Raw genomic sequence first — 25480 nt, 5'->3', positions numbered from 1 at the left:
TCTGGAGGAAGACTGGGGAGAAGGAAATGCCAAAAGGCCAGAAGTCCAGTGTCAAGTACCCACAGTCAGTGATGGTCTGGGGAGACATGTCAGCTGCTGGTGTTGGTCCACTGTGTTTTATCAAGGGTAGGGTCAATGCAGCAGCTATCAGGAGGTTTTGGAGCACTTCATGCTCCATCTGCTGAAAAACTTTATGGAGATGAAGATTTCATTTTCAGCACAACCTGGCACCTGCTCACAGTGCGAAAACCACTGGTATTACTGACCATGGTATTACTGTGCTCCATTGGCCTGCCAACTCTCCTGACCTAAACCCCATAGAAAATCTGTATATTTACCCAAGGTAAATATATATATATATATATATATATATATATATATATATATATATATATTTACACAAATAAAGGTTTTATGCAATAAAAAGGTGCATTTATTTTAAGAGTAGCAACAGATTTCCACTCACTCGTGACAAAAATTACAACAATGGTACCAGATTCACGTCTCTGTCCGTTTGCTGCCCTCAGATGACGACGTGTCGGACGACAGCTCTGGCCACGAGACGCCCGCCAGCAGCTCCTCCCGTCAGGACCTGGATGCGGACGATAGGGGGAAGAAGAAGAAGAAAACCAAGGGGAAAAGGAAGGAGAAGAACAACAAGCTGAAGAAGAAGACGGAGGACTCGGTGGACGAACCAAAGAAGACTAAGAAGAAAGGATTTAACCTCCTAAGGTAGGAAAATCTTTGAAATGTAAATCGAAGGAGTTCCATCTTGTTTTGTGTACTTTCCCCTTGGTTAACTTTCAGCAAATTACCCCACTGAGCACAGTGGGATTATGGGATATTGGGTGATTGGATATGAACACAACCTCCTCAGTAATGGAGAGGATCCATTATTAAGTCCCAGTGAGACGCGCCAACCCCAAAACGCTCGTCACCCCTTTATCAACCTGTCCCCATCCTGATTTGTGGTGATCCAATCCTCCAGCCGCAGCCCTTATCTATTGGCAGTGACACACTGACCGCAGTGTATCACCACACTTCTAACACTCGGGATTCAATTAGGCCGTGACGAGAGATAGCGCGGCCTGAGCGTCGGACTACAGATGGCTGATAAGAATCCAATCGGCCACAGTGTCGGGGTTCAGTAATGGAGGAGATGTTTGCCTGTCGAGGCCGGGAACAGGAACAGGAAGGGCAACATGAAGGACTCGCAGGAGTCTGGCCTTACCTGATATTTTATCTGTTTTTTGTTTGGTCTTTTTTTGGCATCTGAAATAGTTCAGTTTATAACAAACCTTCTGTCGTTTATTTGCGGCAGAAACAGACAAATATATGGAACGTACGCTGTTAGCGGGAACAGATGGTGTTCGGTTGGAAATCCCTGAATGCACACCGCGACGTTTGTGGCGTACATTCACGTTTTATCAATGAAAATACAAGAGTTGAGTTGAGTTTAACACAACAGCCTGAATGCTGAAGCCCAGACTGCTGCTTCTGTAACTCAACGACAGGCAGAGTGTGGTAAGCTTCCAGCTTCCCCTCTGTCTGCCTGGCCTTTATCTCACCAATTTGATTGTTATTGAACTAGAAATATGACTTAATTAGCCAGAGCATTACTCTGTGCGATCTGATTGCTGCTCTCAAATGGTTTCTTACTCCAATTGCAGCATTAGGAAAAGGGCAAATTATGCACATATGACCTCAATTTACCTCAGCAGTGAAAGTGTGTGGAGCACCAGCTTGCTCTGCAAACGCTGGAAGTCGGCCCTGTCCTTTCAGCTGCTGCAAATATTTAGTTTAGCCGCTCAATTATTTGAGGAACGAGCTGCAGATGGCCGGGTGTGAGGTGACCTTTGGAAGTTTCTTATTTTTGTAGCAGTTTCTTCAATTGTTTTCCGTCGTTTCACGTGATTTCACCTGCTTGCATAATCAAAGTGTCCGAATGCAGGTAAAGGGGAACGGAGGAAGATGCGTCGTGATGGCTGATGGCTTTACAAAGTCAAAACGTCTTTCACATCCGTCGTGTTCAATCGGACCGACTCGTCGCAATCATCTAGCCTGTTGCTGGGAGATGAATGAGGCTGAACAGAGGGAGCTTTCATCTGGATTTTTTTTTTGGTCATACATCACAAAAGGCTGGGAAGGGGCATGAATGACAGAATTATCTGATGTTGAAATTATATGTTAATGGTGTCGCATATTTCACAGAGTCAGCTAATACTAATGGGTCCTGCAAAAGTCTCACTTTTTTTTCATGCTAAAACCTCATTATATATTCACACAAAGTGGTATAGAATTGGAGAGTAGAATGAAAATAAGTCTGAATGTTTTGGGTTTTATAAAAAAAAAATTCAACTACTTTTTTCATCTCTTTAGAATGTTAATCACAAATACTATAAATCTAAATTTTTAACACTAAAAATCAGTACAAATCCAGCGTCATAAAGACAAAAGAACACAGACGGGTCAGGGTATGGTACATCTGTGATCAGAGAAGTAACTCTGGAGGAGCTGCAGAGACCCGAACCTCAGGTGGGTTGTCATGAAAACTCAATTTTGACCACGTGGAAGAAAAATATATATTTGTTTAACACAATTATTTAAAAACTATCTCTGAACACAAGATTCCCATTGTAACATCGTGGCACTATAATGCTGTGTGAATAAGTGAAGATGAATTCAGCTGAATATCAGTCAATCCTGGACAAAAACTGTTTAGAGGTGGCAAAAGACTTCTTGCACTTCTTATTTATGTCTTATTTGTGTTGGTCCACTAGATAAAACCCCTGTAAATAGTTTTCTGGTTTAGAAACGTTTCAGGAGGAGTGAGCAGTTTTGCGAGGCACATTCTAATCTTTTTTCTACATGGCAGAGACTGCATCGTATCTGTCTTCTCCACTTCCTCATCTCAAAGCTCGTCTCCCTGATTCCCAAACAAGCTGAGACAAACGGCAGCGCCCTTACGACTGGGGGACCGGCTGCTCGTCTTGTCTGTACTCAGCAGACGGAGTCCGAGTCTTTGCCTAGAACGCCGCCTCGGGGCCACGCTGCCGCTGAAGCTCCGGCTGCTCTTCTGTTTTCTCTCAACACCACTGTGGGAAAAGACTGGCTGACTGGGTCATGTGCTGAAAAATAGAAATTTACGGTACTTCCATCTGCTTCTCAGGACAAAGTGGGATTTCTCTGTCTCAAAGAAGTTAATCATGGTATTAACTCTAGCATGTTATGATGTTTTTCTAACAGGATGTGAAGGATGCCATCAAATGCGTTTTGTTCCCAGCTGACAGTCAAAAATGTTTTCCGCAGTTTGCTGTGCTTACACGTCGCTGGGTGTGTCTCCCTTGACTCGTCCCGTCTGTCCCGCATCCCGTCACTCACTCTGTCCCACGGAGGATCGTTGTAGCGCCGTCGCCATCAGCAACCCGTAACCAGTTTATGGGACATGAAAGCTTAGCGTCCTGATATGCTGTTTACAAATCCACACACAGGGTCGCGTATATCTCCTCTCCCCTTCACCCTCGTCCTCCTCCTCTTTCTCCCTGTTGCTGCACTGCAGAAATCCGACAGGGAAGCAAGCCAATTAGCACCATCCGTTCCGCTCCCATCCTATCGCTTAGTTGCAGAAAGTGAGGGGTTGAAAGGTTGTCACTGGTGGGCCATGTGGTGCAGAACTAAAGTCTCGACGTCAAATAAGAGAGTCCCACTGTTGGATGATTTCTGATGGATTACTGCTGTTGTTGTGAACTCGTTTTCTCTCTCTGAGCTCTTGGCCTTTCAGTGCTAACTTCATGACGAGTCTCCTCCTTTTGACTCCTTAAAACATCTGGGTTTTTATCTTCCGTCGCTTTGTTCTTCGTATTATATAGTCATAGGCACTCCTTTATCACTCTGTTTCTTTTCTACAATAATTAGGCAGCATAAAGGAGGAATCCATGGGTAAACGTTGTTTTAGTGCTACTGAGGAGCCTTTACTTATTTTTTACACTCATAATTTTATGTTTAATTCTCCGTACAGTAGTCTTAACTAGGGCTTACAAATGACAGAAAATGTTTTCCAAAAGTGACTTTTATTTCAATCTGAGTTGAACAACGGAGTATTAGGGCCAGGTTGTGAGAATTTTTGTTTAATTACAAGAAAGTTGTCAAAATATTAGCAGAAACAAAAACAACTTATTTTAATTAGAGTGCTCATAATAATACTACTGAATTCTCCAAATATTAAGACTTGCACACCTAATACCTTTCCAAAACTTCTATACTTAGCTTTTCTTGCATGAACTTTAGAGAACAGAGTTCATCTTTTAGGCTCTTAAGCAGTTCCAGAACATCTCCACCAAAATATTTGTCTACGCTGTCTTTTTCTGAAATGCTGTTAACTTTGCTTTCCTTTATCCGATGGTACAAGACACACACCTTTTGCAAAACTTTACCTTGGATGACTAAACCAGGCCAAGAAAGTGTCACAGATAACAAAATGAAAGGATTGCAAGCAGACAAATCTTTGAATGAACTGTGGTTGTCACCTGTGTCGGTAAGCATACCGAAATCCCTCTGACATGTTTGTGTGAAAGTATTAACAGTGACTTTAAGCTCTAATGGGGGCAAAATCAGGGAGGCAGTGTCTAATCCTGCAGCTGGTTAAGACTCTGCAGGTGGATTTCTTCGAGTCAACATTTCATCCGACATTTAAGGACTCCTAGCTGTGCTGATATGAAGCGGGAGATTTACTAATGTAGGTGTTGTGTAAAATATGCACCAAGGTTATATATGTAGATCCATCCCACAGGGCAAATCTATCTGTTGTGCATCTCTCTCTATTCTAAATAATGCATGCAAGACACAACAATGGCTCACTAATCATGGCTGCCTTAAATACATATTCTTTTGGCTTCAAGTGGAGGCTTAGTGTAAATAATTTCCCTTCTGGGAAGAATATCTGAAATACAGTTATCAACCATAAATATCTCACAAATGGTTGAGATCATCAATAGATGTGAATGTTAGGATATACTGTGCAATTTATTTAACCCATTTTGTCTGTGCGATGCAATGTGAGTCAAGAAAAACATAAAATTTGACACAGTTTGGACAAAGATTTGGATATCAGTCGCATTTTGAGATTAATGGTTAAAACACTGACTTTGCAGTGTTTTAAATTGTGTTTAAGAGCACAATTTTGAAGCTGCCTGAGTTCAAAATAATATAATCATCATGTCTCAAAACATAAAACCCCTGCAGGATAAGTTGGGGTTTTTTTCTTCTCAACACCAACAAAATGCTAATTTTATCTTGCATAATAACCACGAGTACAACAAGTGACGCATCATACCAATCTGCATCACCCAGATGTCGCTTTGCTGCTCAGGCAGCTCAGTTGTTTTGTGACTGTGGCTCATACATACAGCGATTTCTCTATTTTTGTCCAATTTTTTTCATAGCCTGTGAGCTAAACTGTTCAACACCTATCAAAATCATATTGTAGGATCAGAAATTGAGTTTTTTTTTAAGATCCTGTCTACAAACAAAACAATCTGGATTGGTGACTAATCCAGAATGCAGACACAGCTCTTCCTTTGGTTAATAACTGTTTCTGTTATTCCAAGCCCTCAAGGTTGTCGTAGTTTATGGCGGTAAATTCCCCAACTCTTTCACCCTGCCTCAAAATTGCTGCATAATGTTGAAAAACTGTTATCAGCGAGGCTTGAATCATCCTTCACAGCGGAATAAAATGGCTACCGTTTCCTTTTGCTCGCCATAATTCAGATTTGTGCAGACTTTTTTCTTCCTGCAAGACTCCCAACGCCTTAAATATAAAAAAAGCTGCCAAGTATTTATTTATTTATTTATTTTTAAGCCGCGGATGAAAATGAGCTTTTACGCGGCAGAAGCAGCTTCCTGCGCTCACCATTGAGGCACAATTCTAATTTACAACTTTGCTGCGGCGGCGCACAGACACAGCCGCTATCACTGTCAGCAGCCGCCGGAAAACAAATTAACTTTTTTTTTTTCTTTCCCACCCCTCCTTTCTCCGTTCAACACGTTGGGCAGCTTTCCTGAAATGATGTGCAGGTTTATTGGTGCTGATGTGAGCTGTCAGTCAAAAATCAGAAGGACGGGGGAATTGACGGTGAAGATGATGAGGAAATCCTCATGCATATATATCAGCTGATAAAGGGGGCAGTCACAACAACCCTCTACTCTCTGTTGCTTGAGCTTCTCCACACAAATCCTCTTCCCATAGGAAGCTTTTATAATTTTTTTGTTTTATTACTGTCATTTCTTCCTTCTTGATACCTGTAGGAGGTTTAGAGGCCATACGTTTTCTTTAAATTACCCATTTCTCAGTAGAGCAAACTTGCAGCAATGCTCTGAAGAACACGATACCCTTATCTATGTACTGTGAGTTATTGCCCTTACTGTAATTATCAAATGAGACAGCAAGACGAGGGCCTTCCATTTGCGGCGATCAGTTTTATGATCCATCACCTCCCTGTCGAGGAGTCGTGACATTTGAGTCGACCCCAAGGGACGGACCGTTCGAAGCGCAGACACATCCGTAACGGCTGGACAGCTTTCCGAGGCCAGCTGCACATCACTCACCGGCCGATAAACAGGATCCATGTGGCCACAGGAAACAGTCGCAACCAATTAGCATGTGGCCCGACCTACCCACCAGGACATGTTCACTCATTGCAAAAGGAGGCGCCAGGAAGTGATTACACCTCTGGTATTGGTTCCGTCGCAACCAGCTGTCTTCTAGCCGTGTAATGGATGGATTTCCTCTCTCATTTTATGTCTGCTAATGACGGACACATGGAAGAACAGTCGTATGCTCTGTCTTCCTTCTTGCCCCTGAAATACATCCAGAGCATGACCTCTGCTGTCCAGACAGAGAAGGTTAAGTGAGTCTTGTCCAAGGATGTGTGTCTCGCTGGGAAAAGCCAGGAGGCTAACCTTTTCGATGTCTGCTAACAGCAACCGTCTGGAGCCACACTGCCTTTTAACCAGTCTACAGCTGAAAAAAGGTTAGAAACTTTAAACTTTGGGAAGCTGCATGCGAGTTTCTTGCAAAAAAAGTGCTGGTTATATGTTTTTTGCAGTCACTGGCGCTAATAAGAGTTGTGTGACTCCACAACCAGGGTTGCAGATTCTGAAGAGCAGCACAGTCATATTTTCTTCTAATGCTTGTTTACGTAAAAAGTCAAAATGTAATGATGGTACCTGATACCTGATAGTTTAGTAGACTGGGTTCAATTGTGGACCAAAATTGCAACGTTTGTCACATTGTCATGAACCAAACCTTCTGAGCAACCTGTTGCATCAAGAGCTACTGAAGAAAACGACACAAAAACCTCTGAAGAAGACATGAGCATAACTTCCTTCTTCGCGAAATGTAAACAAAATGTCACAGCATCAGACTTTAGGGGCTGTAGGATTTCACTTTTGTCTTTGGTAAAAGACCAAGAGCCATTTCTCCCGCTAGTGCTAGATTCTCATGTTTGTTTTGGTTGTATTTACCCAGAATGCCATATGTTTTAAAACCACGCCACTTCGAACTGAGTTCACTTCAACCGAACTGAGACCAGAGTTGGATTTTTTGGTACACATCACAATTCAATTTTCTATTCACACCTCCCCAAACAAACTGCAATTTCAAGGCAAACAAACTAGAGTTTGATTAAAGCAGATCAAACATGATTGGTGTTCATGTAGAAAACGATAACAAATTTCAACAATTTGTTCCGTGCCCTTGAGTAAGTCGACTTGTTGTGTGCTGAGGTTTGGCATCCCAACACCAATTGAATTTTTGTTGAGTTTTAACGACTAATGCTCCATAATTCATGTGTGTTGTGTTATTTGGTATTGACGGCTATTAAAATGTTACTGAAAGAAACTTGATGATCACCAGTTCAAATTCCCTTTAAACTTGTGCTGATCGAATGTGGGCATAGAAGAACAGCTTTGACCAGAGGCTCATTCATGTAGGAGAAAGGTCACAGCTAGTTTCTGCCGACTGTTTTTACAGTCCATATATGTGAGGTAAAACCTACACAAAGTGGGAGTATGAGACGTATAACCCAGTGGCCTTGTTAAATATTAACAGCTCCCCTGGCAGACGTGGGGATGGAAGTGGAAAGACAAATTGCTTCAGGGGGACAGGTTTTTATGTGTTGTTGCTCATATATGCTGCACATCAAAATGCAGGCCATTAAAGAGGAACATATTTCACCAGACAGCGCATGGATGAAGCTGCCTTCTCACAATTCAAACGACTTGTCTCCGTCCAGTGGACATCTCCATCCAGTTTACCTTTCTGTATTAATTTGTGTCGGATTTGAGAGAAGTGCCAAGCTGAACAACATCTTTGCCAGTGATAAAACATATTAAGGATTCCTGTTGATTCAATTTTAATTGCTCAATATTTGGTGAGCATGCACTGGAAGGCTTTGTCCACTTCCTCTGCTGCCATTGCTAAAACCGACAGGTTGACATACAACTCTAAAACGGTGCAGAAAATGGACGTCATCGCTCACAGCTTCTCCTTCTTTTGGCTGATTGGCCTGGTTGAAATTAATCCAGCTCAATGGGAGAAATCCCAGATAGGATTTCTCCCATTGAAAGGAGATTAAAATTTTGTGGAATTGCGTTGGAATGCAATGGCCCGGCTAAGGCTTCTGGAAAATTCTTGTATGGGATTTAATTTGATATTTTCCAAAGTAGGAGTGAGAAATGAAAATGGTTTAGAAATCTTATTTCTCCACCTCATTGTCTAAAAGATCCAGCCCTCCATTCATCCATATATTGTAATATCCGTTTTTATCCATCCAGCCACCTGTTGTTCTGTCTTTCAGTCCTCACATCCTACTGTTTTTGTGTCCATCCATAATGTAGTTTTTGCAGGTTCTGTTGTTAAAGCTTGGCCACTCCAACAGTAATTCACTGTAATATTGTGTATTTAGAGTTTGAAAATTGGCTCAAAAACAACTGAAATGTCTTGACATTTGGAAAAGTAGAGAATATTACTTTGGAAAAATATGTAAGAACCAGGGCTCTCCACATCCCCTCTTCTCCACTTCCTTGCGTCTTATTCTTTTATCGCTTTCTTTTGTCTGACTGAAGTATCTATTCTCCAGGGACTGGCCAGGCGTTGATTAAGACAAGCGCTCCATATCCGCCTCCAGTTCCCCGGGGAACAACTTGCTGTGCATTCATACCTGTCTGCCTCAATCTTCTCTCCTCTAGGCGTTAAATTAGACTAATTTAGAGACTATATTAAAATGATTCCCTTCCCCTGTCTGCGATTATGATTTTGGCTACACCACTGCTTCTTTGGCAAAGGAAATTAGGCAAAAAAAAAAAAACGTTCACATGGAGAAAGCGTATATATCTGAAAGTGTTTAGTCTAATTTCCCAAGTCAGCTTTCCCTGTATTTTTTAGATGGTAAGATAAAAACCAGCAGATATATCTTCCACTCCCATCTGCCTTCTTAGATCTCTACATTATTAATACTGTCTAAGTGAAGCTTTTTTATCTACGATTAACATCGGGTGGATCCAGCTGCAGTTTCTCTTTTTCTCCCGCGTCCTCCCTCCTAACCAAAGCTCATATCTATTAAAGGAAGCCGATTTGGGTCCAATTGCCGGTGCATATGGAGAGGAATTCAGATGAATAGGTTTAATTATGCCTAGTGGGGGGGGGGCGAAACTCGCAGGCCTGCTGGCAGATCTGCATTATCAAGCAAAAGATCAGGCTTCTTTTTAAAGAGGTGCAGACTTGCTTGTGTTGTTGTCAGTCAAAGCCAGCTTGCGGAGAGGCCTTTTGTGACCTTGTTGTTGGGGCCGACATTCCTCGTGTAGTCCGATCCTCGGTTCAACAAGGAAATCGCACCAATATTAAAGAGGGAATGTCATTCCGTCTATTTGGAGCTTGAAATAGTTTCCGAGCGGCACATTGCCAGTACGGGAGAAGGCGCTGTTACATCATAGCTCTCTGTTGTGTTAGTCTCTGCTTCTCCTTATGTCTGACTCTCCTTTTTTCTATTTTTTTTTCGTTGCTTCTTTCAGCCCATTCTCACAGCCTCCGTCTTTTTCTTTACAGGAAGCTCCGCTGAGATAAGTGTGCTCTTCTCCAAATACATGCAGAGCAATCTAATTACTGTGATAACATTTCTACTTGGCTGATTAACTGTTCTCTCTGTGCCTCTGAACGTAGCTGTGTTCGGTCCATATATTCCTAAGCTCCTTACTCCACCCCAGCCGAGCCGCGCTCTCGCAGGAGCTTTGCCTCACCAATCCGTCTCTCTTCTGTTCTCCCGTCTTTCTTCCTTCCTCGTCTGTTTTCTTACTTGCCGTCTTTTACATTCATTGTCTAGAAAGGATGGAAATTCGGCAAGCTCGCTTTCTTATGACATGCTCATTTAATTCACTTTGTTCCTGAGTCATTCTTTTTTTTACACTCTTTCTTTGTGTTTTGACTCTCCAAGGCAAATCAGCCTGTTTTCTCATTTGCTCTAGACCACCTGCTGCCTCCTCCTTTCTAAAGGATCATCAAAAGTATCTTCTTGTTCTTTTTGATGTTAGTTTAGGTGTTCAGTTTAAAAGCATAATGCTTTTAATTGTTAAATCAATCAGATGGAAAATAGCGTTTTTGTGAAAATACAGATTTTGGCAGCAGTTAGCTTGATTTAGACTCTTAAAGGATAATAAAAAGGTTGCGTGTAGAGTGGAGTGACACACTAGTAAAATCCAGTGTTTCTGCAAACTGCCTTTTTGCTCAATCTGGAGGTTTGTGTGCAGCATACACTAACCTGGTTTAGCTTATGTGAAATATGAACTATCCTCAAAAAACTGTAAAAAAAAAAAAAAAAAAGCTGCTTTGCACCAGATTTAGCTTAAGCTAGTTTCCATCTGCGCAGATGAGCTAATAAAACATACATTGAAAGTTCCCATACATATGTGAAAATACCCAATGCATGAAAAGTCCTCCTTGAGTCTCATAGTAGGTTGTTTCTTTATTTTTGTGTAGTTTTGGCATGGATTGTTGGATTATTTTGTTGCCAGCGCAGTGGCAGGAACCCATTCACATTGTAACCATGGTGGAAAAAGTGATTTAATAACCAGCGCAGGAAAACAGAACCCAGATGTTCTGCCATTCTGTTCATGAACCACTTGAACCAGTCGGGGAACTGTCCCGATCCTTATGGAGAACCACATTCTGGACGTTTTCTTATTGCGCTTGTGGTTTCAGGAACTTGGGATGATTTGAGTTTTGCGATATGTAGTGCATTATTCTGCTGGAGGTAGCCAAAAGAAGACATGGTCAGAACGGATGTAGAATGGTGGATTGTGATGTTCAGACCAAGCTCAGCTGACAGAAAATGGTTTAAACTGTTGAAAAATATCTCCTGTATAGTTGAACCTCGACGTTAACTCTTGATTTAAAGCTGATTGGATCCAGAGCCTAATTCAGACCTTAATATATGAAGTTACTGCCACCTGATTGGCTGATCTGCTGTTCTGTTGTAACGAAGTAGGAGGTGACTCTGTATATGCTGGGTATGTATATATATTTCCTCACTATAATGCTTACTCTACCTTAGCAGCAGACACCTTTCTCACATTCTCTGCCGCCCACTGACTCCCTGTTTCACCAGAAAGTAGAGCTTATTAAGTCGGTACAGAACCACACATCTTTTGTCACAATTACAGTGAACAAAGAATATTAAAAATAGAAGAGAGGTTAAGATTTACAAGGCATTTGTGATGCTGTTTATTCTCCACAGATGAGCAATTTAGCTTCAGGGTGCTGTCGGACTCAGTTTTTAGGTGAAGTCTTGCTCTTGTGCTCTCTCCTGCTCTTTTCCCTCTTTCCCAGAGGGCTAATTGCTCAGGTCAGCTTGGTGACACCACAGCACTTGGCTAGCTGTGATCTCAGTTACACACAGAGCCTCATTAGAGCACAGTTAACTGTATGCATGCCACTTCTTCCCCTGCGCTCCCACCCAAACGAGAACGGCATTGGCTGTAGTTATTATCTAGACTCCTACTAGTGCTTGGCTTTGCGGCAAGTTTCCCCGAGCAACTGCTTGATTTTTGCACAAATTAAGGTTTTGATTTGTCAGGATACGTCAGTGGAAATGAAAATTGGAATTGGGGGGGGAAGAACAAAAACGAATGCTTATTGAAAATCAAAATCAGCGCGTCCTTTGTGCAAGAAAGCGTGATTATTCCGCACGTTTTACAGGTAGTACAGTTAAGGGCATTCATCATTATCGTTGTGTTTCTTTTCAGTTATATCTGGGCTCATCGCACACAGCATGCATTGACCAAAACTGAGAAATATATGAAAAAGTATGAAGGAATAAAAAATAAGAAAACAGACAAAAGTTGCTACAAACTGATGACGTTATTATTGGAGACATCAAACTCCAGTATTAATTTATGATCCAGTCTTCCCAAGACTAAAGTAGTAATTGTTATGTATCATGTTCTCCACTGAAGTAGATGAAGTTGGAAGAAATGTTGTCTGAGAGTGTTTGTGTAGAGACTTAACAGACCGGTACACTACAGAGAGAGTTTAAGTGTTCTTTTGTGGTCCAAGTCTGCTATGAGATGATTACTTGTGAAAAACTGAAATTCAGAACTGTAAAACAAGAATATTTCATATTCCAGAGTCACGCAGTAATAACACACATCTCTCATTTGTCCACTTAACCCAGTGTTTCTCAACTTTTTTTGGGCCAGCGTCCCCCTAGCCTTTATCCAGTCATCAGCCTCATGACATTAACACTGACATAAAAAATAATATTGAAGAAATAAATATATACAATCTAATTAAAAACATAAATAAGTGATCAGTTCTTCACTGTTATAGTCTGTAAGATATATTTATTCTCAGTACTAGATGTGGTCTCAACAAACCCATGACACTTCAACAATATTATTTTACCTTTTATGTGGAAATAGTGTCTGTTTATTCTTGCCATACAGTCCTCTGTATTAATTATTGCTCGAAAGGTCTTGCCATACCAGTTTATTCCTCTGTATTTACTTTAGTTTCTTAGTTTATTCTTGCATTTTGCTCTTCATTCATTTCCATTTAGTTTCATTTGATTAGTATTATCCTCTCTTGGTTTATTGCTATGTCCACTTTAGTTTCTTTCCTGTTGCTAAATTTATTTTATCACGTATTGACCATCAGTAATCTCATCACCTGCTGCGCCGCCTAATCAACACATGATGTTTTTCACATCAAGTGTTGATTTTTTCACTGTTCAGCGTTGGATTCTCTGTTTTTATGCCATAATTCACATCTAGTTTGTCGCTCCGTTTTATGTACCGTTTCTCCTGTTTCAGAGTTTTGCGCATCTTTGTTTTCTTCTTTTTTTTTTAAGCTCCTAAGATGCAGGGCGGTCGGGAAGCGTATTGATGGGGAAAAGGCAGACTGACATAAACCTTTTATAACAAGGAAACAATTTCTGTATTCTGATTACTGAAATTTAAAAGTGCTGTGTTGTTCCATCACCCCCGTTTCATACCGGACCAATCTTTAAAGACTGTGAATCATTTCAGTCTTTCAAGATTTTTTTGTCTTTGTGCCTTTAAATAAAAAAAGATGAATATAAAACATTAGTTGAGTTCTTACGCCGTTGAACAGATCACTATCGTCTCTTTGCTGGGCTGCTGAGGTGATACCGGGGTGACAGCAGGAGAGTCAGGCTAATGACGACAGCGACACACTAATAATGGTTCCTAGTAGCTCCTGTGACGGTGGGGAGCATATTAAATGGGACACCAGATCAGCCTGACTCACTCCAAACCCCCTATGTCCCACTAATGAGAGTTTGATGGAGTGGTTGTGTAGGTAGATGATGCTAAGCTAATGAGATGTCCTATTCTCTGTTGACTGTGTGCAGCTCCCTGTAGAGTAGCAAGTTGATGTATATAGCAGTCTTCTCCAGTGTTCTCCAGCAATTTATTTATTTTTTTAATAAATTAATTTATTGCAGCTCCCGTATTTACAGCCTTGTTGTCATACATGTGGGCGTTTGTGTCTGTGATTTTGCCCTTTTATCGTGAGACGCTACAGGAAATTAACTGTCAGATTTCTGAGTGACAGAGAAAAGCCCGACTTAATAAGCCAAGAAATGATTTGTGCGAAGGTAATAAAAAAAAAAAAAAAGAACACAGAAGGAGAAAAGGAAAGCGTCTCGCCGTCTTTAGCAAACGGTGTGAAAACGGGGGACTCTTTGGTGATGAATAAGTGATAAGGCGATGGGAGAGTGGGGGATTTCCACCTCTCATGGCAGGTATGTCTCTAATTGGATGTCCCACCCCCGTTCCCTGTCTCCCAATAGACAATACAGTGAGAAAAAGAGCCTTTCCTAATTAAAGCAGTTATAATGACGGGTCCAACTGTAGACCTCTGCTCCCTCTGAATGTTGATTACGGAGCTGTGTACAAGATAAACCTGAGGATTTAGTCAATCATTTCTTTATATATATATATATATATATATATATATATATATATATATATATATATATATGTGTGTGTATGTATGTTCATTAATTCTCCATCGACTTTGAATAGAGCTTATGTATTTTTCTGACTTTAATGATTTCTATATGTTTTTACTGAGGTAATTGGTAGTCTGCTTTTGACTGCAGCTTTATATGGGAGTGCTTAAATCAAAATAGTCCCAAGTGGAAAAAGACCCCCAAAAACATGATGCAGCAGCGCCCACACTGACACTTTGTGTCTCAAGGAAGAAGTGAGGTTTATGACATTAAAGCTACAAGGGCTTAGAGAAAAATAAGAACAGATGTTACAGCTTTAAGATTCCTAAAACGCCTCGAAGATCCAAGTACAAATGTAATGGATGCCAGTTTTACTTAAAGTGACACCACACAGATTATATACATCAAGCTTGGAGGGCCAACGTTGACTATACATTACTGGAAGGACAGAAACTAAAAAAGAACGGCACAGATGAAGCGGTGTAAATGGGGAATAATGTGATCATGTGCACACAGGTGTTTGAAACCAAAACCGTGGATGTTTGAATGGAAGCAAAACATGAACATTAGCATAACCGATCACAGCATGTTGGAGTAGCTCTGTTACATTGGTTCTGATTTGTTTCTTTTGTAACATATGTTCATATTTTTTCGGTTGAGGTGTTGCATATTTGGAAAATGATTCCCAGAGCTTTCTCCTGCCACCAGCAAGTCTCGCATTTCCTCTAATTATTAAGAACCAACTTGATTTTGTAATGACATAATCAGATACTGAAATCTGAAAAGGAATCAGAAGCTGTAGCATCATCTGAAGAACAATACTTTGGTTTTTTTTAGCATCAGACTTGGCTAAACTCTGAATCAACACCAGCTTAATCTGGTTCACTGCCTCTGTTTGCTTTCTCGCTGCGGGAAAAAAATCACCCGTGTGCAGTGTGCGTACCTGACCTGTGTTTGACAACAATGACCCACACAGGCAGGACTGAAGCGAGTATATGATCTGAGAACAACACTAATTGGTCTGCAGGATGCTGCAGGGCCAGCATGGCGTCTCTGTCCGGGTTTCTGCTTGGCCAGGCTGTGCCGGTTAGCATTCAGGCCACGTTTCCGCCTGTAGCCATAATGAGAAGTGCCTCGCTGTTAATGAGATAAACACAGACATTAGATTGGCTCAGCAGGAGCTCGGAGGGGAAGGAGAGGAACGGAGATGTGGATTTGGAGGAGGCAACGTAGAACGAGGATGGGGGAAATATGAAAAATTAAGCAGAAAAAGGCTGAGTTAATTTACTGAGAGTGTGAAGTATAGCTTCATTATAACTTCTCTGGAGGTGATGAGTACATTTCAGCTGCAAAATGAGAGAATAAGCGCTTCGAAATGATCATGATAGTTTATGAAAAAAAAGAGCACAACACGGCAGCTCAGCAGATATTTCAAAACAACTATTGAACAAAGGAGCTGGAATGGGTTTCTGTCTCTCTGTCTACGTAAGAATGGATGTGTCAACATTTAAAAACTGGATGCAAGGTGCTTGATGTGAGCACCTATCATTAACATCTGCAAACTCTGAGGAAGGAAGAAAAGAGAGGAAGGAAAGAAGGAGCAAGAGAAATACAACAAAATGATAAAACACAAATTTTACTAAGTGTTTTTGTCTAGTTTCTAGAGCAAATATGTCTAGATAGGGGGAAAAAAAGGATGAGGATGGAAGGAAAGACAGAACTTTTAGATGATTAGGTCGTCTGCAAGAGTGGAAAAACAAACATCCAATAACATGTTTTTGTTGTCCATACGGATTCAGAGCTAAAATATCCTAAAATCAATTTTCAGATTTCTTTTTTCCTGGTGACGTTTACTTTACATCAATTATCAAGAAAGTGAAACAATGAATGTCTGAGTTACACAAACGTGACAAAAGATGAAAAAAGAAAACAAAAAACACAACAGAAGAAACAAATGATTCCAAATGTGAGATTCTTCTGCATTTTATATATCAGAGTCACAGAGTGTCTCAAAATTGTTAGATATTTAGTTTTCAGTTGCCTTTCTTTGTGTCATGCAGGTTTGGTAAGAAGAAGGAGGACAAGAACAAAGATCCGGCGAAGGGATCCAAGAACCGACTGGAAGCGCTGAGCGAAGAGGAGCTGGACAGGATCCCTGACAGCAGAGAGGGGTAGGACGCTCTCACACACTGAGTGTATGCGTGCGTGTGTGTATGTGTTGGGTTAAAACACCTTTACAGACAGGAAGTTTCTGAAGCTCTCAGATTACTTGATGAGTTTTGAGCCGTCTCGCTCCTCTTCTTCACTTCACCTATAAGAGGGTTTAATTCTCTGGCCGTTTACCTCTGCGACAGCAACGAGCCCCGTTATGCCGACGCCCGCTCTGGGTACGCCACCCCTGACCAGGCCTCGCTGCCCAGCATGGAGGACGACGACAGCGACCCCAACTACGCCCGCATCAACGACTTCCGCCAGCCACCCTCACCGCTGTCGCTGAGCCGCACGCCTTCCCCGGCGATGCCACGAGCGGGGCCGGTCCAACCTCAGGCCTCTTTTGAGGACATCAACGGACTCTACGCCAAAGTGAACAAATCCAGACCGCAGCAGCAGCAGCAGGCCCTTCCAGACAGGTGAGAGTTCAGCTTTTTACCTACAAAGAGCATGTTGTGCGGTTTTTCCTGCTGTAATTGTACAGTGTTGCTTTTGCACATCCTCTGCGTAAGAGCAAAAACAAAAGGTCACATTCCGACATGCGCGGTCTGCTGAGCCGGATGAATGCATAAAACATGAGGCCAGCACACTTTCACAGCAGTGCAAGGTATGATTTATGCAAACTTCAAAGATATATCGTCAAAAATTAGGTATTTTTTTCCGCTGAATGACTGAAAATTTTACTTTAAAAAAATTCAAAAATGCATCAAAGTGGATATGCACCTAAAAATGTAAGTTCAGTACAAACTGTAAAATAATTCATTTTTATAGTCCAGATCCTTCATTTATTTTAGTTGTTCCATGAACTATTCATATTTATTATTGAGTGAAAGAAAGGAAAATAATACACAATCACATAATATTGCCAGAATAAACCCGCAAAAATAGTATAATGAAGTAATAATTTAATGACAACTATGTCACAAAAGAAAATAAAGTAAAAATCAGGGTAGTTGACCACCTTGTGAAGTTATACGTTAGCGTTGGTTTTATGAATAAGACATATTTAACCTTTGAACACATCAGCATCAAATTATTATCAGCAAGACTTTGAAACAATTGTTTAAATTACTGTGTCGATTTCGAAGAAAGAATCACAGACGAGACGAGCCGGTTGCCATGGAGTACAAGAAGCTGAGCATCCTGGTGATTTATGAATATTAAATCCACTGTTCAGACATTTGCTTTTTTAAATATTTTTACCCAAATTTCAGCTTAAATAGCCCCGCATTGCTATGTCAGAAAGGAACAGTGGGATGTTTCAAAGTAATTTAATGATAAAATCAATTGATTTGAGGAAAAAAAAAACTATTGTATAGTGAAATATTGGATGTCACAGGACTTCATTTTAAGTCTAACAAAGGTTTCAGGCTTGCAGACACGCTGCTTATTACTGCTGAGGGTTTTGAAACCTTAACTCGCAGCTACTCTTGTATGTGAGCGAGGAAAAAGACGAGGAAGCCCACCGAGGATTCTAATGCAAATTCATAATTTCCTGTGTGAAATAATACAGGCCACATTAAAACTTCCCTCAACTTAAACTCCCTGACAGAAATGACTATTGACTTGCAAATCAAACGCTAAGCCCCAGACGCCCGATCTCATCCAGAAATAGACAATTCAGAAAAAGAGGGAGTGAGAGAGAGATGGGGCCGGGCGCGGGGAGGAGACAGATGGGAATGGAAAGAAGCAGCAGACGGAGGGAAAGAGAGACAAGAGAAAGCTGGAGGAAAGACGAAGAGGACGCAAGATGCGAGGCAGAGTAGATTCAGGAGAGAAAAAAGTGACAGAGGAGTAGATGCAGATAAAGAGGAGGGGGGATAATTAGCCACAGTCTAGCAGGCTGACAGATCTGTTAAACCACTTTAGCTCTCATCCACTACTGCTGGCTACTTCATTACCAGCCTGTTTTCTTCCCGTCCTCCATTCCTCCCTTGAACTCGCTCCATTTCTGCAGATGTGTCACCTATCTGGTTCTCCCCCTCGTCGCTGAAACAAGGCAGCTTCAAGCGTCAGCATGATGGATGACGAACACTCTTTAGCTTGTTAACTCCACACGTATCGGCGTCTCTAGAGACAGAGATCTTTAATATTAAATTAAAAGGCCGTGACTGCGCAGGTTTTCTAAAAATAAAGCCAAACTGTGGTGAACGAATAAGGGTTTTAGCCGTTTTCACGTGGCATTCAAGAATAAAGATGATAATTGTGGTGTTGCAAAATGATGCAAACGACTTCAAATGACACCAAATAGGAAAAGTGAGCTGCAGCTTTTCCTCACTGGAGGACCTGAAGATAAAAGTGCAAAAGTTTTGGGAAGGAAACTTTTCATTTGTATCACTTTCTGATTTTATTCATAGGGAATGTTGAGCGGTAAACATTGTTCAATCACTATAAAGTGAAGCATAATTTTATCTGTCACATTTACCCATGAGTTTGTTAGATTGGCAGCTTTCTCTTTGGTATTCATGAAGTAATTTTTAATGAGACGCATAAAAATTCCAGGAGATATTTAAATGAAAAGTTTGCCAAAAATATCATTTAAGGGTAAGTTATGTCTCTGATGTCTGGTATAAAAAGACTTTTACAAATGTATTTCTACCATTTATTACTTTTAAAAACAATGTTATCCAAAACTTTGCTTTTTCTTGTTTTGATTTTAAAACATAGAGAGTTTAGACATATTTGTATCCAAAAATTGTCTTCTGTAAAGAGCCAAATCTGCTCATTAAGAGGGACAATAATCCAGAGTGCAGCTTCTCTGAATGGCTTAAAAAAAGAATAAAATCCAAGCTTAGGAGTGGCCTAGTCAAATTCCAGGCTTCAATCAGATTCAGGTGTTGAGAGATGACCTTAAACAAGAGTCTCTTAAAGTGTCATAAATCCCTTAAAGCACCCAATAAGTCACACAGTCAGAAATAGACGCTGCCACCAACATGTACTATATTGGGTAAGAAGCCTAGCGTAGCCTAGCAACAATGCTGTGTGCGGTCTGCCAGTTTTAACCACTGCAGGACAAATTACAGCTTGCCGCTGATGTACTGTAAATTTATGCAAGCCTTTTACATCTCTGGTTGACCTTATGGTCCACCAATAGTCTGCTGCAGGCAAGCTTTTCCTTTCACATCTTACAGTTTTAATGATATAGTTGCAAATGTGCTCATTAAACATGTAGAAGATGGCCGGCGAACGCAGCCCATCTTTGTTGCTAAATGTGCCTCTGCATCAGTGCGCTGATTGCCTTTGCCTGCAAAGTTTGACTAACTGAAACATGTTGGCGCCCCCCTCTGCTCCCCCTCTTCTCTCTCAACAGTGAGTGGACTCGCAGCTCTGTCTTCCTAATTTACTGTCAGACATTTTCATTAGGCCCTCAATGGCAGGTGTGTACGCTGATGAGCGTCACATTTGATTAGAGCTTTGCTAGAGGCTGACCTGTGGAGAAAAAAGGTTGGCTATGCTTGTCAAATTTTATTAGCCAGAAGGCAGTCTTTGTAGCTCGAGCGAGCGAAAAAACGGGGAGACGAGATGAAAGGGAAGCGAGCGAGCAGGAGGTTAGAGTGCAGAGATGTGAAGGCGCGCGAGAGATGTGTTGTTAAAGCCAGAGAAAAGGAAGCCCAGGGTTAGCTTGTCGGCTACATAAGTGACACATCTGGGAGTGTGTTTCCGCATTTCCGCCATGGTTCAAGCGACGGCAGCAGAATTACATGCCTCAGAGTTTACCTGACACTACCAGGAAGTAGGCATCTTAAATCACTTTGGACAGGTGTGACTAATTACTGAAAAATTATCAGACAATGCTACACAATCCACGAGACGCTGATTTGTGTGATTTCACAGCTCTTGAGGAAAGAGTTTTACTATTAAAAGATGTTAGCAAAAGGTATATTGTTGTTTTCTGCCAGGCCGCCTCAGCCTGAGGACGAGCGGAAATGAAACGCTCACTTTAGAACAAGACGTCATCAGTATTGGATGCACGTTAAGCTCCGCTCGCTGTTTTACTCCTGCTCTCTTGCAGGATTTACAGAGTTTGAAAGTGTGTGTTTTTCCCCAGAAACACGTTTTATATGGTTTCAGGCGCTTCTGGTCATGTTTACTGGAAATAGTTGGGTAGTTTGAAGTGATTACTTGAACTTCGGAGTCGGAACATTTGCATGCAGCTGCTCCTTCAAATCTGCTTTTTTTTGTTTTTTTTACTTTTTCCTCACTAAACCATTATGACCTGCAGTTCTGCTGACATCCACAAGGATTTATAAACAAAAGATGGCTGATGAGGAGCTTTGATTGCTGTCTACATTGGTTTTAGACTTTATTCTCGGTTGTTATATACCTTAAAGAATCAGTGAAGTATCATTTTTGGTTTAGTTGGGTAATCAACTAGGGCTGTGTAATAATATCAATTTTGCGATATATATTGATATTTTCTTTTCTAGAAAAAAATTGATATTCATCTGCAAGTATCGTAGCATCCAACTGTCACCATGCTCACTCACTGCTTGCTTCGCCGGGAGAGTGATTAGGTCATCAGGCTTAGAGTGATTCCTTCAGATGTTAAGTGTCAAGGTTAAAAAGGTATCAAACTATTCAGAGCAGGGTATTGGTGCACTTTATTTACTTTACAAATGCATGTAAGCTACAGTTTGTACCGTTTCAATTAAAAGAAACATGTTTTCTCACCATTTCTTTGATTCATTTTGTCCAGCTGTCGACTTTAAGTCTGCGTCCATGTCCAACCAGAACCAGGTATTGTTTAGTTGGTGTTTTTAATCAGTTTTCAGTTAAATTAATTCAGTCAAACTCTGACCGTCACAAAATGTCACCAAAATCACTCTGTCCCTCTAAAATCTTTCAGAAAATCGCAAAAGTGTATTGAATTGTATCATTTGCTGAATATCGCAATATATATCATATCATGAGCAGAATATCGTGTATCGTATCGTATTGTGAGATTATTGTATCACTACAGCCCTATAATCAACTAGATTCTGTAATGCTTGGAAACCTAGTGACAGAAGCAGTATCATCTTAAACAGCCATCCTTTGTTTTACACCAGACAGTCCAGGAGTGTTTTCTTACTGAAAAATTACAAATTTAGCCTCATCAGACCAAAGCAAATGATTCCTTTTAAAGCCCCCAAAAAGTTGAGCAAACTCCAAATGTTTGTGATGGTAGAACGTATTCCTCTTTTTGGATTTAGAAGTTGAGTTGAAGGAAGTAAAATTTATTGTGTTTTCAAGAAGTTTGTATGAACCAGACGAACTGTAGCCAGGGATAATGTGGACAGTTCAGCAAGGCAATCAGAACATCTTTTAAGCTTTGAGCTTCTCTGAGTCGCCGTCTGGCTCCAGTGTTGCACCAAGAAGTCAGACAAACCTCACCGTTTGATGTGAGCTCAAACTTTTTCCTCAAATCAGCCGGCCACAGCCTGAACAAGTCGCTAAATCAGCCAGCAGCAGCGCACGCTTCCTAATTAGTCTGCCCTCACACAGCCTCGCACCGCAGGATAGGAGGCTTTACTCAGACTTTCTCTCACAAAACTGTCGCTTTTATTCTCACTAGAGATAATTTTGTGGTTGTTTCTAAGTTTCCTGTGTTGGTCTTTATGTTGTGTTTTTTCCCCTCACGCCTTCTTTCTCTCCACATTTAATCTCCATCTATTTTCTGTGCCAGTTATTCTGCCTAGTCAGACATGTTTTGTGATCAAATAAGTGATTGGACATAATGCTGAGTACTATTTTATTACACCTGTGATCATTGCAGTGATCAGCCTGTGGTCCTAGTAAATCTCCTCCAAACTCTTGCACAGATTTTGTTTCACAAACCCGAAACCTTTTCCTTCAACTAAACTTTCCACCTAGATGTTTGGCTACATCTCTTTGTTAAAAGGCTGAATTTATGGCATGCAAGCAAAACAAATATCACATTGTGAGAGAGGAATTTTAGTATAACTTTTACTTTAAATTGTTATTAAAATAAAAAATTTTTTTAAGTAATACTGTAATTTACTATATAAGAAAAAATGTGCAGATGAGTGACTGGTCACACCAGATGCACTCATTCAGCCATCAGTGCTTCTTCACGAACCTCAGCCACCTCCAAAATCACTCTTCACTATAACGTTTTATCCAGAATCAGGCTCTGTCCTCAGCCATTAATATGATAATATTTGCCGTTGTCAGTGATGGAGGCCGCAGCGTAATGAGATAATTACAGTGTTGTTTCATTTGGAGAGCGACACGAGCGCTCAATCAAAATGGCAGACCTAATTACGTGCCCAGGGATTGGCTAATGGGATCGTTGGAAGACGGGTGGCGTCGAGGAAAAAAAAGGAAAAGAAAAACAAGACAACCTGCATCCATTCTTTGAATCTATTTATTTGTGTGCAGGTGATACTTGTTGGTAAATTTAGCAGATAAATGAGACGACAGCTTTGTTTTTATGTTTAGGTTTTTGTGCCAGGCTGATGGCCGTCAGTATGCAGCAGAAAAATCTGCACAGACGTTTCACTGCAGCACAGAAACTTTAGAGAGTTGCCCCCTCTTGGCAGAATATCAGGGCCAAGTTTTGTGCCAGCAGACACACACACAGGCGCACGCACACACACAGAGATTTGTGCAGCATGGGAGCAACACTTGGAATATAAACATGGTGGCTCAGAAGTTTGAGTGACTCAGCCTGTCCGTCCCCAGTGAGACGGCTGGAAGACGGGCTGCGTGGAGTGAGGGTACGTGCTCGTGGTGAGAAGCACGTCCTCGCCGAGTGTCCCGCATACCGAATGAGCTCACATCCAGATACACACTTTTATACAACCTTGAGATTGTAGTCGTGCAGAAAAACACACTCGCGCAGATTTGTTAATTAAAGACAGGGTCGCCGGAGAGACTTAAGCATGTAGGCGATGTACTTCGCTAATGAAGCTCTGTCTGCCTCACGCCTCACTGGTCAATATCTGCCAGACTATTGGAAGGTTTGGTGTTTATCAGGCAGCATAAAGCCTTCCTGATTGGTTGTTTTGGGTTTTACAGACTTTGTTCTTGATTTGGAAAGTTTGTTGTTTAAACGTTTGTTCTGATTGATTCAGTTCAAGTATTTTATTTGTTGGAAGTTATATGGAATCCAGTTTGATTCCAATGTAATACAGTCAGATTCAGATCCAATTACATTCAAGATGAATCAATACAGTAAAATGTACTTGACTTTTTAATGTTGTGCTGAAATGATTAATCGCACTAATTGTGATGAATTGATTATTAAAATAATCAACTAACTGAGTAATTGATTAATCGTTAACTGGAGTATACATACTCAAAAATGGCCAATTCCTAAAAGAACAGCACACCGAGACCATTAATTAAGCCCAAACTTTACAGGAATATATGTGTTTTGCATTTAAAATGAAAAAGAAACTTTGTGAATATCTTCTTCCAAAAACTCCTCAGGTGGCATCAGTTTCAGCTTCACCTGGATCAATTTCTGCAACAAAAAAAGGAATTGAATTCCTTGTTTCTTTGTAAACAAATAATTTTAATGTCTTAATGCATTTCTAATATTGTTTAAAAAAGGCATAAATGACAAATCTACAGACTGTGCCTATTTATTCAAATTAATCACCAAAATTAAATAATAATGAGGACAAAACATGTAATGAAAGAAATAATTGCAAACAACTTCTGAGAGCAAAATGTTGGTGTCAGAGTCAGCCGCCATTTTTCCCTCAGCCACCAGTAAACCCAGATCAGAGACTGGGATTGTGTTCGCTCAGGTGTGTGATGTTTGTCGATGGCTTTGTGTGTTCGTGTGTGTTCATTCCCACCCTGGTTTATGCTTGTACTCTCAGGTGTGTGAAGCTTATCCGGCATTAAGGTCCAGTGAGCATGATGGTGATGTTTCTCTTTAAGTTTTGTCCCCATTCTGTCCTGTTCCCAACACTACACCAGTACTTCCTGTTTTTTAGGGTTTTATGTATGTATTTATTTATTTGTGTTAGCCTAGTCTGACTGGAGTGGTTTTAGTGTTTATTTGCTACCGTTTCTCTTCCATTTTCTCCACCGGGTTTTCTGTCAGGTGTAGACATTTCTCTTCAGGCTGTCCTCTGAATATTCTGCCTTCCTGTGCTGTCAGCGGCTGCTGCAGCTGAGAAAAAGACAACCTGTCAATGTAATGAAAGTTTAAGCATCATATGCTTCCTCTTTGACCTGTTTTTACTCTTTAACTCCAGCCTTCAAGTCTTAATTAATCATCATCTCTTGCGTCTGCCTAATTGTGATGTTGCCTCCATCTCTCCTCAGCGATCAGCGGATCCAGGGATTGCGTAGGGAGTACCAGCAGGCCCGAGCTGCTCCGGGTTATGAGGAGCTGGAGGCGGCGAGACGCAGAGTTCTGGAGCACGACCCAAATCGGGTGAGTTAGCGTACTATTTTTTCCTTCCTCGAGCAGCAGTGCACTAAAACGCCAGACTTGCTTGTTGCCTCTCTTAAGCTGCAGAGCTAAGTGTCCCTGAACCGTCATTGATCCAGCCTGAGGAATCATTTGATTTACTTCTTTACACTCGCAAACTCAGCATACTCAGCCTGCGAATCGATAGCCATTTATCACCCATTTTAAACAAGAGTGTTTTTTACGGTCAGCCTAAAGATGCAGAAAATCACACTTTGATCCAATCAGACGCTCTTCATCTAAACCTCAGTGATCTGCAAAGGCGTTTCTGCACAGCTGGATTCATTTATCTTTTAGTAATCCACCTGAGCACAGA

At 41.0% G+C, this 25480-nt stretch overlaps 1 protein-coding gene across 3 annotated transcripts in view; it reads left to right on the top strand.

Moving 5' to 3' along the window:
• Positions 1 to 25480, top strand: part of pard3ba (par-3 family cell polarity regulator beta a) — a 129781-nt gene that overhangs the window by 76202 nt on the left and 28099 nt on the right. For 2 of the 3 annotated variants that reach the window (XM_081616616.1, XM_081616624.1), the window contains 4 exons: positions 528 to 732; positions 16583 to 16693; positions 16877 to 17152; positions 25017 to 25128. In XM_081616616.1, the coding sequence (XP_081472742.1) occupies positions 528 to 732; positions 16583 to 16693; positions 16877 to 17152; positions 25017 to 25128 (704 nt within the window). Of the gene's footprint in view, positions 1 to 527; positions 733 to 16582; positions 16694 to 16876; positions 17153 to 24565; positions 24609 to 25016; positions 25129 to 25480 lie in introns of those variants that run through there. The other variant, XM_081616621.1, reaches the window with a different exon arrangement.

Source organism: Poecilia reticulata, chromosome 2, assembly GCF_904066995.2.
Source record: "Poecilia reticulata chromosome 2, P_reticulata-male-v2, whole genome shotgun sequence".
In the NCBI taxonomy this organism is placed as follows: domain Eukaryota; kingdom Metazoa; phylum Chordata; class Actinopteri; order Cyprinodontiformes; family Poeciliidae; genus Poecilia; species Poecilia reticulata.
This window is presented reverse-complemented; position numbering and strand designations above follow the sequence as displayed.